This window comes from Condylura cristata, unplaced genomic scaffold (genome assembly GCF_000260355.1).
Source record: "Condylura cristata isolate star-nosed mole 26May11 unplaced genomic scaffold, ConCri1.0 scaffold00014, whole genome shotgun sequence".
NCBI lineage: Eukaryota > Metazoa > Chordata > Mammalia > Eulipotyphla > Talpidae > Condylura > Condylura cristata.
In genome coordinates this window covers 17,371,354-17,387,596 of record NW_004567115.1, presented here as the reverse complement: position 1 = coordinate 17,387,596, position 16,243 = coordinate 17,371,354, and the positions used below count along the sequence as shown (strand labels likewise).

Sequence of the window (16,243 nt, the reverse complement as noted above, 5' to 3'; positions counted from 1 at the left end):
CTGTCTCTGGTGAAGCCTCTCACCGCCCCTGAGCCTCTGGCCTGTACCCCAGTTCTGTATGAATAAATAAATAAATCTTTAAAAAAAAAAAAAACACTAATTTTCCTTTTAAACCAAGGATACCCAAAAATTTGAATCATTTATCTATGAGTTAATGAATGTTTTGAGAACCCTCTTAATATATATTTAAATAGCAATTAGACAATGTGATATTATATTATAAAACAAATACATAGAAGCTTATTCAAAAGTTACCAATGTGAAAAATGAAACATTTAAAATTTTTAAAATAACATTTTAATTATTAATTGTACAAAATATCTTTTGGCTCAGTTAAAAAGTTTGTTTAAATCTTCTTAAAAAATTGTAATATAGGGATTTAAGAGTCTGATTCTAAGTTCATTTCTAATAGCTGGTTTCAAGGGCTGTATTAACTTAAAAAAATTTACACAGATCAACTAAGTCACTAGAAAAAGAGCTGGTTAGCAATACTTGGAAATCATAATGCTTATTTTTAATGCAACTTATGAATTATGCCAAGATTTTAATTCAAATTCTGCTGGTTAAATGGCATCTTTCTCAATGTTCTTGCAAACTTATTGAAGGATGTTACAATGAAATGTTTTTTACAGGTGCAAAAACCACCTAAACACAAATTAAGTAAATTCTTCATCGATTAGATGATTCTTCTAACAAACTTTAAGATTACATAGACATGATGGTTGAGATTTTAAAATTTTAGGATTTAAAAATTTACAAGTTCAAGTTACCTCTGAAGAATAGTAAGTTTGTGTCCTTCCTCCCTTTCAAGCAAGTAATAGTTTCATACATTGTCATTCAGATAAAAAGTTACTTGAAATTTCATATTTGTGTAGTAGCAAGGTTACCTGAGAAAATTACTATCAGTTGAAGGAAAATAAATGTTCTTTAAAATAAGTAATGCTATTTTCACTATCACACAAATTATTTTCTGATAAACTGTCATTAATGTTTACAGCAATTCCAATATCAATGCAAAATTAAATGTATTTCAAATTAGACTGTTATTACATTTTATTGCTTTATAGAGTATGACAGTAAAGTACAATAAAATACAAGTAGTTATTTTTATTATTAAAAACACTTAAAACAGATTGAAAGAGAATTAATGAATTGAAATACATAACAGTTCTTCATAAAATTAGTTTCTTCAGTAAAATCTGAAAGTTGTACTCTTAAGAGCAGACAGCTACCCAATGCCATGATTGGTACTGTATTCCAGGTGTGTCTCACCTTTGCGCCATGCTTATGCAGAACTTCCAGAACATCGTTGTGAGCTCGTTCTGCTGCGACATGCAGGGGAGTCATGAAACTATGGAGAGAAGAAAAGGAAAACATTTCTACTTTTCACTGCATTTCATCCTTAAGAATTGAATGGCTCTTTCTGTAAATCACACTTACTCTTTATTTTTTTCATTAACATTGGCTCCTTTTCTAAGCAATAATTCTGTTACTTGTTTTCGTTTAGGGTGTAGGGAAGCCACAGCGCAGTGCTGTAAAGTAAGCAAAACTAAGTTAATAAAGTAAACCTATTTAAATTTCTGAAGGAAATTTCTCAGTGTTCTAGAGTGAATGAACGAAATTTCTAAAGTTCTCAAATTTAGAACTTTACTATCTCAAAGAATATCAAAACATATTGAGATAACTTGGAGATGTTCTAAGTTCCTTCTAGTAAACCAGAAATTTAAAACGTAAGCCTTTAAAACAAGGTAAAATGATGCTCTTCAACCTTTAGAAGAGACCTCATTTCTTTTTCCTTTAACTAATAAATAGTTATTCAGTATATACTTATTTGAAGGTATCAATAGGTATTTCCAAAGCTACAGCAATCTATAACTAAATTACCTAATCCTTCATTAGGCTGCCATCCACATAAATCAGTATTTCTCAAACGCTTCCACAGAGGAACTCTTAACATCATAGGCAAATAGCCCATATGCCCTAGGACAGCCAGAGAGTGAGAGAGCTTAAAGGGAAAAGTATTCTTGCAATTTTATGTTTTATACTAATATTTATATAACTTTTTATTCAGCTTTACCTTATATTAATATCTGTATTAAAATTTAGAAAGGAGATGTCTATTCACCAATGAATAAAATAAACATTCCAAAGAGCAGGTCAGGTTTATTCTGTGGTGCTGAGTATATTCTGTCACAAAGTTATGTAGCTTGAAAGTCTAAGAACCCCAGTTTGAAGCCATATTGAACTTTACACACAAAGTCCAGTTCAGTCTTTTAAAGCATCCAGTAGGTAGGGACTGGTTTGACCTTTTCTTGTCACATACATGTAAGAATGTTAACTGTGCATTTAGGGTGTGTTACAGAGGCATGCCATCTACTTATATTCAGAATTCAGCAGTAATATATTTTAAAAATATGTGGTCATTGGTAAGGAAAATAAATTAATCTTTGTGATAATGTAATAGAAGAAAAAACATGAATAATTTTAAAGACAATTTGTACAGTTTGGGACAAACTTATCTTTTTAAAGAATGAATGTAGTAATTCTTTGAATACAATTACTCAAAATATAATGTATTGTTAAAAATACTTTGATCTTCTACAGACAATATAGCAATTATATAGCATTTATATAGAAATCATAAGAAAAAGAAAACTCATGAAAATTACATCTTTGTATTTTATGAAAACATTGGTCACAAAGGTAAATTTTTTGTAATGTGGTTGCATAAAGACAAAGGTAAACGTAATTTCCAAATCAAGGTTGAGCAATTGTCTATTCTCTACCCCCTGAAAAGAACTATCTCCTGAACCAAATTTAAAAATCAACACCGCTAACATTAAAATTCAAATCCTTGACACTTCAGATAAGAGATAATCTGTTTCTGAAGTGAAAAATCATATTTTGTCCTTATAGAACTATTACACTGAAGGAGTGGATTAACAGTTAAATCTTACCAGTGCAGTTTCATGAGACTGTGGTTGTTTAAAATTAATGATTTCCAAAGCAAGTGTTTTCTTAACTTTGGCTAGGTCTGCTTCTCTGGCTGCTTGTAGTAGAGAATGTCCTTTAAATTCATCTATTATGGAAAATGGTTGAGATAACAAATATTTTAAGCCTATAAAATCATCAGCATGACTATAAATAAAATATAAAAAGTGATTAATTTTACATATTCCTCTATTTTACTAACAACAGCAACTCGACATAATTCAAAGGATAAAGAGGTCGCTTAATGAAAACTTTTGAAATATGTATGCTCTGAAATGAGGATTGTTTCATACTCTCAGAATTCCTAAAGAAACACATAAAAATACCCCAAGAAGTTTTCAAATAACCTTATGTATTCACCATGGGAAAACCTGGTAAATAACTTGTGAATACACATTGGAATACTTTGTACCTCTTAAATAAGCTGAGTCAGTTTTTTTTTGTATTACTATTATTCTTGCTACTACCATTGCTACCACAACTAAATACAGTGGCCTAGAAAAGAAATTTTAAGTTATTCACAAAATATTAATAGTGAACAGGTCTTGAAAGAGAAGATAGTAAAAGTTAATTATGGGGGGGTGTGCAAAAGTTTGAAAACTATTTCAAATACAATTAACATTTATCATTTGTATGAGCAGCTAAGTGTATTAAAAAGGTATTTCTAAATTTTTGCATAAATTAAAAATCCAATACACCTTTTTATTAAAAACATATAGGCTTACTTTCTATTTTACCAGTTTAGTTTGTATTTTGGTATGATAATTAACAAAAAGCTGAAAATTGCTCTAGGAAGATGCAATTGACATGTGACCTGATATATCATTCTGTAACAACTCTGGGTTTCTCATATGTAGACCTTTATATTTATCTACCTGGTGCTGAATTCTTTCCTTTCTCCTTTCCATTCCTTTGAGGGCACCATCTCACATCGGCACATAACAGGCTTTATTAACCACTAATAAACTTTTCAATAAAGGTATGGAGAAATGTTTTCATGTACAAGTATGGTTCTGTTTGGTCATCAATATACAGAAAAGTAAACTAATTCAAATCATACTAACCTTTTCTCTGTTGAGAATAGTTATAAATATTCTATAACTATCAAATGGTAAAAGCAACTTTTTAGTTGCTTCTTTAAGTTTAAGAAAGGTGCTTAGAGGAAACTTAAAATGTTAGGCAAATTTATGAAAAACAAAATACTATTGTAGTATTATTACCAAATAGCATTATAAAATAGTATTGTAAGGCAATTTAAAGAACAATGAAGCAATAATAAAATTTAAATAGCATGATATTTTCTCAAATAATAAGAGGTAAAATATTCTTTATCTTTTTTGATCTTTTAAAAAAGGTAAAGATGTCTGCCCAAATTTATTTTCAAGTTTTATTTTATTGATGAATACTCATGATGAAAAAGAAAACCCAGAGAACAGAAGTTCTATCAAGTATGTAACTATTATTTTAAATTAAAATGTTACATAAAGGTTGTTTTTAAAACCTCCAGTAAGTTAAAAAACTAAAAAGAATGCAGTAAACCTGCATTACTGAGACTCAACCTGAAAATTTAATATTTATAAAATGACTTAAGGTTTCTCTTTCTAAATGCATTTTGAAACAAGAATGAAAACAACTTTCAGTATTTTTTATTTCAATATGTGCAAATCATCTTGTTCATTTGTTTCATGAAAATGAAAAATAGCAAAGACAGGAAAGAGGAGAGACAGATGTATGAAATGAAAATGCTACAAGTATGGGTATGATCAAAATAATGTTGTTTTTTATGTAATTTCTTTAAAAGAATTCTGCAAATATAAATACTTAGTATAAAGCAATAGATAAAATGAAGGAAGTTTTAATTAGAAAATATTCTGCCTTTGTTAAATCCTTTTCTTCTTCAGATAATTTCTTGGTAGAATATTATTTAAGAAAATGAGAGACATATTGAGAAGGTTGAAAAATACTCTAAAATGCTACCTTTACAGAACTGGACAAATTTAGGTTAAATCTTAAATGTTATACTGAAATTAGAGACCAATGAAATAACATCTCAGAACTCGTAATAATATCCTTAATTTGTAAAACACTGAAAGGGAATAGAAGTCTGACGACATGAGGATAAAGTTGAACTAGGTGTATAAATTAAAATAAGGAAATTAGAAAAAGATAATAAATTCTCAAATTTAATAAACTTGCTGGTCAAATAGTATGACAATGTACTGTGTTGGGTTGGGAGCTAAGCAGATACACAGGCCCACATATAAACATCACCCACACTTTCTTATTGAGTAACAAATAATAAAACCAAAGGACTATTTATGAAATGAAATTTCACTAGGAAGATGGGAAATTAACTACATGATGCAAGATAACAAGTGGCAAAAGTCTTATCAGTGGAAGAGAATAAATGCACTTCTATAAGGACTCACTGATAAGATACTACCCAGTTATAACCTGGGGTTTGCTAGTCTGTAGTCTACAGATCTGTTTTAGTACTGAAATAAGTTTAAATTTCCACTTTATATAAGATGAAAATTGCAGGCTCTCCTGGCTGGCCATGGCAGCCTCAGTTCAAGTTCGATCCCTGGCCTCGGAGGTGACCCACATGGCATGGCAGACCTCTCCTGACCCGCCCGCTGCTCCCCTCAGCAGTGTACTTCATCAATCTGCCTGTTTTACTTCCCACTCTGATTCTGGTGAATCTTCTCACCACCCCTGCACCTCTGGCCTGTACCCCAGTTCTGTATGCATCAATAAATAAATCTTTAAAAAATATCTGTTTAACAAATTTAAGATGTTAGCATCATTTTGAGCCTTTTTCTTAAGTCATCATTTAAAGCTTTTCTCAGATATTTAAATTCACTTATCTGATTCTTAGAATACAAGATGCAAAAGGAAATACTAACCCAGGACCAGTAGGTGACAACTAACTAAATTGAAACTTATATAGCCACACATAGAACTAAACATCTCGCAGTATTTGATGTTATAACTAAACATAATAAGCTACCCTTAATAATGAGGCCCTGAAACACAAAAAGGACCTTAGGTTAAAAACTAAGGACATCCATTTACAGAATGGTCTTCTGTTAATAATATGGGAAATTGAGTATGGGGCTTTATGGGAATTCTCTGTACAATCTTTACAATTTCTATAAATCTATATGTATTCTAAAACAAGAAGTATGTTAAAGACGCACATACGAAAACATACACAAATGCAATATGTGTCAGTATTTCAGAGATTGCTTCTAGCAAATCATAAAAATGATTTTATTTAAACTGGGCAAGTGGTTGCACTCAGCCATGATAAACATGAAAAATAAAAACATGATTTTGCAACCTGCAAGACTTGGGCAGTAGTTAGCATTCAGTAATGTTACCATCTATAAGTACCAATAGCAGAAGCACATAAATTTGTATGTAATTACTGCTGTAATTCCAGTTCCTGGATTGATTCATCCTCATTAACCTTATACAAGGATTAAGTTAGGCTGGAATAAATACAAACATATACAGCATATGTATGTTTCCTCATTCCTGCAAGAAAGTGTATGATTAGAAACAAGAGGTATGGAAGATCTAGTCATAGAAAGTTTACAGTACACTATGAACCAGTTTTTGAGAACAGAACAGAATTATTTAAGAACAAAACTTCAGTCCTACTAATTGAACAAAAACGAGACAGTCCGATTTGTAACAGCAATGATGAAGTCAGGATGTACATACAAGTCAGTCTCTCCCGGAGCTCAGGAGTGGGAGCCATATCCACAGCGCTTTTGCCATGGCAGTTGACTAGTGTAGGGTCAGCACCATGGCTCAGTAATAAAGAGCAGACTTCTACACGATTCTTGGAAGCAGCCTCATGGAGTGGAGTAAACTGCCACAGATCCATAGCATTAACACAAGCTCCATGCTGAATTGAGAAAAAGGTTTTAGATTAGCAATCATTTTGTTAGATAAAATCTAGAAAGCATTTTTTTCACTGTGAATTTCAGTTATAGCTCTTTGATATGGCAATACGAGTTTTAATTTTACTTTAAAAAATTTTTAAATAAGTTGATTATTTAAAAAATGTTAAGGCAGTAGTATTAAAAAAAACTATTTTCTTCTCTTCAAAATTTTCTTTTTTTAAAAAAAGAATAGGTTTATTAGGAAAAGGAGATGAGAGGCATCTGCATAGTCACAAGTAAGCAGGAAGGTCTTAAAAATCCTAAAAGGTTCATGGAACAATACAATGGTATTCAGTATCTTCAACTTCTCTTACCTTTAGTAGCAGTTCTGTGACTTCATAATGTCCGTATGAACATGCATTATGAAGAGGCACAAGTCCGCTAAATGAAAATGAAAATACATTAATTTCAAAAAGCTTATAGTCAGAAGTATTCAGAAGTATTCAGAAACTTATATCTAGAACATCCTAATAAAATTATATTTTAAAATAGTAAGAGGATACAAAGGATACATAGCTCATGTTGTTTATTTTGTACATATCATAATCCTTAAATATAGTGATAAAAATATCAATTAGAAAATATTCAGGTAAAAGAAGAACATGTGCTAATTGAAAATTGCATGCTTTATCTTCAAGTATTTACAGAAAATAGATGTTAATTGGTAGTGAATTGAAATATTCCTACCGTTTTATTTCATACTCATGGTAATTTCCAACGTAAGAATAAAATATCCGAGCTATCACAACTTGCATAGTAAAGTATCACTCTAAATGAGTCAACGGCCCCCTTTTTGTGGTGTACTTCTCTTGAAGACTCACCTACTGTACACCCATCTGTTTTCAGACATGCACAAGGAAACAAAGATGTACAAGAGCATCAGGCATTTGTGCCCCTATTCTACTGGGACACCATTCACATATGGCATAAAACCTGCTGCAAGCAAGAGAGAAACAGCACTAAAAAGAACAGACTTGAAATAAATGATTCCCCTTTTGATAATGGTCTGATTACAGAGTTCTCCCTTCACTTTTGTATTTCCTAACATGGAGAGGGGGAAAGTGAAACTCTCGAGAGTTTCTCTTCCTTATATGCTAATCATGAGTGTGAAACATGAATCCACTTTACCTGGGTAATAGGCAATTGTGTTTTAGATATTAAGGTACGATAATGAGAAATGTTAGCCCATTAAATAGGATAGTAGACCTGATTCATAGATCCCTGGAGACTGGAGAAGAAACTGGTGAAAAGTTATTCAAAAGTCACCTATTACAAAATTAACAATATAACTACTTTCTTGGTTCCCCTTTACCCCGTTCCCACATTAACTTTCAACCCTTTTAGGATTTGTCAGTTTAGATGGCCAAGATTTTCTCAGGGGCAAAAAAAAAATCACATTATTCTACACTTATGATTTTGATTTATGAATGAGATTAATATTTCATAGCTGATAAATATGATAGTTTTGTTACTGGACTTTCAGGATTTTTAATTTGTTTTATCTCTCTTTCTGAAACATGACTTGAGTTGAAATTTATTTGCAACTGAGAAACAACCTTTAACTTAAAAATAACAGAATTAAATGAATTCTAGTCAGTTAAACTAATTTGGAAATTTTTATGAAAAGTGTCCTTAGGAGGTACTTAATAGTAAAGTCAAATATAGTTTGCAAGTACTCTTAAAATGCTCCACAAGCTGTGAAAAAAAAAAAAAAGGGGGGGACATACTACTTTTTTATTTAGTGCTCAAAACCATATGTTGAAAACAAGGCATAATAATTCATGAAAAAAGCCACAAATAGACTGGTACACTTACCCTTTGTCTTTTGCGTGTACGTCAGCACCATGCTGAAGCAGCAGCTGAACTATCCGAACCCTGTTGTAGCCGGCTGCGAGATGTAAAGGAGTAGACTAGAAAAGACAGAAAAACACAGCCCCCTCTTTAGGTGAATAATCTTGTTTTGCCACGTAATCTTCTCTCTTTAGTTTCAAACACAGAAACATACACAGAAAACACCCAGTTGAAATGCCAAAAATTCTACATTTTGTAAATGGGTAACAGACATTTCACCTCTGTAGTAAATTCTAATTTCATGCTATTTAACTAGTTTCCCTAAGCCTTCAGGAATCAAGCCCTACTTTACCTTCTCCACATTATTTTTTCTTTCATGAAGAAAAAATATGAAACACTGACTGTTCTAAGAAGCCATGTCACGGCTAGTATTTCTCATATTTGAAAACATTCTTCTTTATCTTGAGTCCCATCTACCTTTCAAGTTCTAATTTTTAAATTCTAGCTCTCGCTCTCAAAGAGTTAACTCTCAAAATTTCTCTTAAATAGGAAATATTAAAAAAGCATCCCTAAAGAACTAGTTAAAGAAACTTTAGTGGCAACAAAAAAGCATCCCTAAAGAACTAGTTAAAGAAACTTTAGTGGCAACAAACTTTAGTCACACACACACACACACACACACACACACACACACACACACACACATCAATACAAAGGAAAAGTGTCCTGCCAACTAATTTTTGCAACATTATAAGTTGAACCAAGTTATTAAAAGATTCTCTGCTCAAATTTAATATAGTAATTACAATAATCAAACTTCTCATTTAACAAAAAACCAGAAATAACATTATTTTAATGTAAAGCTTTTCACCAGTCATAGCAATTTTCCTACCTTTCCTCACTTATGTAGTTTAAACACTATCAACTTTTCACATAGAGTTTAGTATGCTTCAATGTACTCTCATGTTTTCTGTCTTCTATGTGGGATTTAATTACATTTCAATTTACTTCTTTTACATATACCAAATATCAAGATACAAAAGAATTACTAAATACTGTATTATCTACTTCTGCCCTCAAGGCACTCCATACATTTTAATATATTCTGACAGTCTCTAAGTTTAGGAACTACCTTTGGGCTTAGCTAATATTGAGGAGGTTCCCAAATAGGAAGCCACAAAACCTAATTATACTCCTGGAGCTTATGAACTCTAGGCAAACTATTACCTAGTATCTCAGCTTCCTCAAGTATAAAATGAGATAAAGTTACTCATCCTAGCTTATCTCACAATACAGATAGTTTTCTTTAATATATACTTTAAAATATGAAATGCCACATATAAAATACTTAGGTGTATAAATAGTAAACATATAAATTAAAATTATATTTTATATTACCGGACTGCATGCTCATCCAAGTTTGTTAAATGTTACCACAAATGTTACCTCTAAGGAGTATTAAGTTATTTTGAGGACTTCATTCTCCCTTCCTTTAATTAGTTTTTAAAGATGCTGGGCTTCACTATCATCTAGCTTGCTTTGTTTCACCGTAGAAATCTATAATTATCCTTATATTTGTTGCTTTACACATGTGTCATTTTCCTCTGGACATTTAAATACTCAATCTCTCTCCAGAGTTTGCTGAGATTCCTGAGTGTGTTACTTATGGTTTTTAGCAAATTTGAAACTTTTTAGCTATTATTTCAAATATTTTTCCTATTCTCTCTCCTACCATTCTCTCCTTCAGGAACTCCAGTTATACATATATTGGTTGCTTTCAAAACTTTCTTTTAAGTTGCGCTAAGCAGGATCAGAGCAGTCTCTAGGATTAATTTTCCCCTTCTAAAGTAGTATATAAACTGGTATGAATCAATACTTTTGGGTGTTTGCTTGACCAGTCTCAAGTAATTTTTCCTCATATCTTTGCTAAAAAGTACCCATCTGAAAATAGCAAGTCAGCCCTTTACAGGACTCTGGAGTTTTGTTCCATGTAATTCTCCCTTCTCTGATCCTCCGCCTTGTTCTCCACCACTCTGGTCTCCTCAAACTCTAGTTACACCTTCTCAACTCAGGAAGGCTACAGAGTTCGTCCCTGAAATAAGGCCTGGAAATTGCTTATGAGGCACAAGTTGTAGCAACCATACCACCTGTTTTTTCAAAACGTTTAAAGATTTATTTTACCAAATATGATTCAGAAGTATAGAATCACATCTTTTCACACCCTATTTAGTTACTATTTCTCAGGAATTACTGCCATGTACTAATGCCTGATGAACAATTTCTATAAGCCACTATTGTATACATTTTGTCTAGTTTTACATTGTTTCAGGAAGGATGATAAATTTAGTCCTATCACTCCATCTTGACCCATTTAATAGGACTGAATTGAACTTAACACCGCAATTGGGATGTCTTTTTCTGAAACAATGACTCTTTGCATGACTGAGCAATGAGTCATTAAGCTGGCATTTAATATTATATGAAAAGGTGACACTTTCATTAGCTGATGCACAAAAGGATTTTCAGTTTCCATATTGTAAGTGTCACTCATAACATTTTATTTGTATATAGTTGATCAATAAGTTTTCATTTCCTATTCTTACAAATGAACGTCTGTAAGTGAATGCATATGTGGATTTATACACACACATTAACTTAGGAGAATAAAACTAAGAAAAATGTAGTCTGCAAATTTTTAGGGACTAAAAATTACTCATAATGCTTCATAATAGTATTATGTTTAGTTATTAAAATGCTAAAATGTGCATAATTCAAATAAATTAGAAGCTGCTATAACTGACCAAGTAAAAATTGGTCAGAATTCCTAAAAGCAGCAGTGAAAAATGAAGGGAAGTAGTGCATGTCAAAAATTATTAGGAAGAAAATATGATAGAATAACTAACTGATATGTTGGTAGTAAATATGGTACTTTTGAGTTTGATAATGTCTTACAGTTGAAAGAAGGAAATAAGAGAGGGAGAAAGAAAGGAAGGGAAAAGATGATGATCAAAGAAAAGCAAGTAAGAGAGAAGAAAGAAGAACCTAGAAGAAATTTAGATTTTGAAGTGCCTACCTGATGCCCTAATGGAAATGTGACCAGAATTTAGGAAAGGTAAAGGCTAAAAACAAACTAGGTCATCACTGGCATATATCTAGAACATGATAGCATGGTAAAGAAGAAAGCTTCATTATTTTGTGTAACGGACTTTCTTATTCCTTAAAAAACACAGAATTGGGCCCTCCCTGGTGGTGCAGCAGGTCAGAGCACAGCATTGTGAGGTTAAAAGCCACTTCAGCATGAGTTCGATCCCCGCCTGCCCCGGAGGAGATCCACATGGCATGGCAGACCTCTCCTGACCCACCTACTGCTCCCCTCAGCAGTGTACTTCATCAGTCGGCCTGTTCTGCTCCCCACTCTGTTTCTGGTGAATGCTCTCACCCACCACACCTCTAGCTTGTACCCCAGTTCTGTAAGCATAAATAAATAAATCTTTAAAATGAAACAAAAAACCCAGAGTCCCTAGATGGAACACACACACACAAACCCCCACACACTATTTATGGACTTTAAATAAGACATCAACTAACTAAAAAAATCAAACACAATTTAGTGTGACAAATGTTCCAATATAGGAAGTTCAAAATGTTGTGAGATGCTAGCGGTCACATATGTAAACCACTCCAATGGTTGATAGAAGTAGGGTCAAGGAAAAGTCTTAGAATACATGAGGATAAACAGAAATCTGTGAGGCAAAAGGGTGGGAAACTTTACCACAGGTAGCATGAAGAACATAAAACACCTAGTAGAAAAGGTGTAACTGAGAAACCAAAGGAGACAAGATAGTGGTGAAGAGTATGTATGAAATTGGAGGAGACCCAAAGAACACCGAGAAAGCCTTAAAAGACTTTAAACTGAAAAATTACTTAAGACTGGAATTTTGGCAAGACCATGCCAGTTATTCTAGAGAGAATAAATTGGAGAGGGAGGGTGACATGCAGGAACATATGAATAGAGACTGCTGAACCAACCCAGGAGAGATAATGACAGCATTAGTTAGCAAAATGTAGTAGCATCTAAGATAAGGCAGCTGAACTATAACAGCGGGTGAATACACAGAGAGAGTGAGTATAGAGTAGGCTACACAAGACTTTCCAAGCAGTCATTTTAAGTGGATGCTAATTACAAACACTAAATAGTATTACTTGAAGGCATATAAAAATCCATCAAATACATGCAATAAATTTGAGGAAATGGTAGAAGGCAAACAGAATATGTACAAATCGAGAACAAAGGATGATTTGAGCAAGTGTATATTACTAAAAACCCAGACATTTTTCCCTAAAAAAAAAAAAATTCAAAATTAAACATTATATACCAAATGCTATCTTTTGATGTAAGGCAATTAAAATAATGTGGCTTAGGAATAAATTTACCACATTGTGCCAACTTTCTACCTCAATTGCCAAATGGCAGGGTGATGATAAAAGTAATTTTCTAAATGCTAGGAAAATTAACAGTGCAATTTCAACTTTGAAATAATAAAGCAGCTACATTTGTAAAATATCCACAGTTTATTTTACTATGTTTTTATGTCTACAAACTAGTAAACACAAGAATCCAATACTTAAGACTATTATACACAGGACAGCAATCACTGCCAGTTTGTACAGGTCAGATTTAGTCTCAAAACATCTTTTTTTGTTGGGACTATTTTAGGTCAAACAGAAACTGATAAAGTATAGAATAACTACAAGTATTCTCTGTCTATAAATCTAAGTATTATTCTAAGGAAAATAATATTACTACCATTTTTATATTATTAGATGTTTACTTAAAAAAAGCCCTTAATTTAAGAAATTCTGCAATTCAAAATTTTCTTCTTATAGTCAGGGCATGAGAAATAATAAATTTATATATTATGAAATACATACAGATTTATCTGTATTTACCTACTACACTGTAGATTTGCAGTGCATATAAGGATTAAAGTAAGTCTTAACAGTTCTACACATAATAAGTCTAGGCAACACAATATAAGAAAATGAATAAAGGATTTCAAGCCCTGGGTTTGTATTCTTGTCTAGTAAAATTTATGAGATACATGGCTTTGGCTTAATTTCATAGCGTCTCTCAGTGTTGACTTCTAGTATTTGTAAAATGAGAATTTAAATTTCTGTCATACAAGGTATTTTATAAACTATACAGACATAATATATACACGCTACATACTATACTATATATTGACAAGTATACTCTATGTAATATAGTGTATATGTAGATATAAGCTATATATAGGATCACAAAGAAAAAGCTAAACAAATAGTAGTTATTACTTATCACCTTATTAAGTATATCATATGTGCACTCAGATGTTATTTCTTAATGGTTATTTATTAGTCCTCATCGTTAGCACTGCTTGACATATCTGATCCTTCTTAAAATGTTTTCCTCCTTGGTTTCCAGGATGCTAGAAAGTGGCCCTCACTAGTCCTTCTAAGTCTTCATTGCTGATTGTTCCTCATTTCTTGGCAACGGAGTACTCCATGATGTTCTCAGACATCTTTACTCTTTATTATCTAAACTTGTTTCAGTTTGGTGCTCAGCTTAGTCCTCAGCTGAACACCAAACTTTCATTTGACTTCCTACTTGACATTACCACATGGTATATAGGAAACAGCTCATGCTCACCATGCCCAAGGATCTCCTGCAAAACTTACTCTAGAATATCCTATTGCTCTTAATGACACTCCATCCTTTTAGTTATTCAGCCTTTCTTGATCCTATCTTTCTCTCATACTTAATGTTCAGTGCACCAGACTATTTCTGTTGGCTGTATCTCCAAAATATCTACCGAATCCAATCACCCCTCACTTATCTCCTATTACCATTCTGACTAAACCATCATCAACGATCAGCTGATTGGTCACAACAGCCTTGGAACTGATCCTGTTTCCACCACAGTTCTCTTAGAGTCTACACTACAGAGCAGAAGAGAGGTACTATTAAAAAAGTATTCTGGTCAAAATCTCTCAAAGGCTTTTTTAATGCCCCTCCTTAAAGATAAAGTATTAATAATATTTTAAAAGGTGATGAATAATCTCTCCCATTTTAACTCTCCAAATTTCTGATCTCATCTTTGACTCTTTTACCTCTTGGTTCACTCCATATAACGCAGCTGTCATAATTAGTTAGCAGAAACAACAGTGAATCAAAATATACTAATAAAGGAAATGCCTTCTAAAAAAATTAAAGGCCTAGCAAAACATTTTCCCACTTCAATTTAATGATTTACAAATACAAACAATGATTGAATACAAAATACAGCTCAAGACTAAACATCAAAATAAGATACCATTTAATTTTTAAATCTACTTTCCAGTGCATGAAAAAAAATCATAAAAACAATTGATTCAAGATTTAAATACATTATTGTGTATTCAGGGCCTCCCTGGTGGCATAGGGGTTAAAGTCCCAGTGCTATCAAACTATTGCCAGCCACAGCAGCATAAATTCAATCCCAAGTTAGGGAGCTAACCCACACGGTACAGCAGACCTCTCCTGTCTGCCAGCTCTCCCCTCAGCAGCGTATTTCAGTAGATTGACCCATTCTGCCCCTTGCTCTGTCTCTGGTGTATCCTCTTTTCCCCTGCACCTCTGGCCTACACCCAATAAAAATAAATCTTTTTTTAAAAAGATTTATTTATTTATTCATACAGAACTGGGTACAGGCCAGAGATGCGGAGGGTGAGAGAATTCACCAGGGACAAAGTGGGGAGCAGAACAGGCAGATCGACGAAGTACACTGCTGAGGGGAGCAGCGGGCGTGTCAGGAGAGGTCTGCCACACCATGTGGTCACCTCCGGGGCAGGCGGGAATCGAACTCATGCGGAAGTGGCTTTAGCTTCTCAGTGCTGTGCTTTAACCCGCTGCACCACCAGGGAGGGCCCCAAAATTCCCTTTTTAATCATAAAAGTAACATGCTCTGTCCAAAACAATATAAAGTAATATATTATTTCTTTTTCTAGTCCAACAAACCCGTTTCCCAAATAATCACTGTTTATAGTTATACAGTATACTTTTTCATGTGTTATAAAAGTGTTTTTCTCTTTTTTCCCCTTAGTTTTTGTGACACAAATAGATCCTATATTCTTCTGCAACTTCTCCCCCCCATCTTTTAAAATGTGAGTACATATAGGCCTATTCTATTCTTTGCATTCTCCATTGTGTGGCTATGCTGTAATTATTTAACACAACTTACAAATGGACAATTACGTTATTCTATCTCTGCTTTGAATATCTTATCAAAACCTTCTCATTCAAATCTATCATTTGTAACATAGATTAGTATCTGCTTTCTACAAATAAAATGCTGTATCAGTAGTTAATATAAAATCCCCAGGAAAATATAATAACTATGTAATGATAGCTTATTAAATTCCTTTCAGGCACAGAGATATATACATGATCAGTTTGCTAAGTATAGCTAGTAACTTCTTTGAGACAGTGA

General features: G+C 32.8%; 1 protein-coding gene across 1 annotated transcript in view; it reads right to left on the bottom strand.

Annotated features, from left to right (window-relative positions):
• TNKS (tankyrase, TRF1-interacting ankyrin-related ADP-ribose polymerase) overlaps positions 1–16,243 on the bottom strand; it is a 166,594-nt gene that overhangs the window by 59,673 nt on the left and 90,678 nt on the right. The window contains exons 6-11 of the mRNA XM_004682203.2: positions 8,760–8,854; positions 7,259–7,325; positions 6,721–6,907; positions 2,958–3,079; positions 1,441–1,532; positions 1,273–1,351 (exon numbers count right to left, since the gene is read on the bottom strand). Coding sequence (XP_004682260.1) covers positions 1,273–1,351; positions 1,441–1,532; positions 2,958–3,079; positions 6,721–6,907; positions 7,259–7,325; positions 8,760–8,854 — 642 coding nt within the window. The remainder of the gene's footprint in view (positions 1–1,272; positions 1,352–1,440; positions 1,533–2,957; positions 3,080–6,720; positions 6,908–7,258; positions 7,326–8,759; positions 8,855–16,243) is intronic.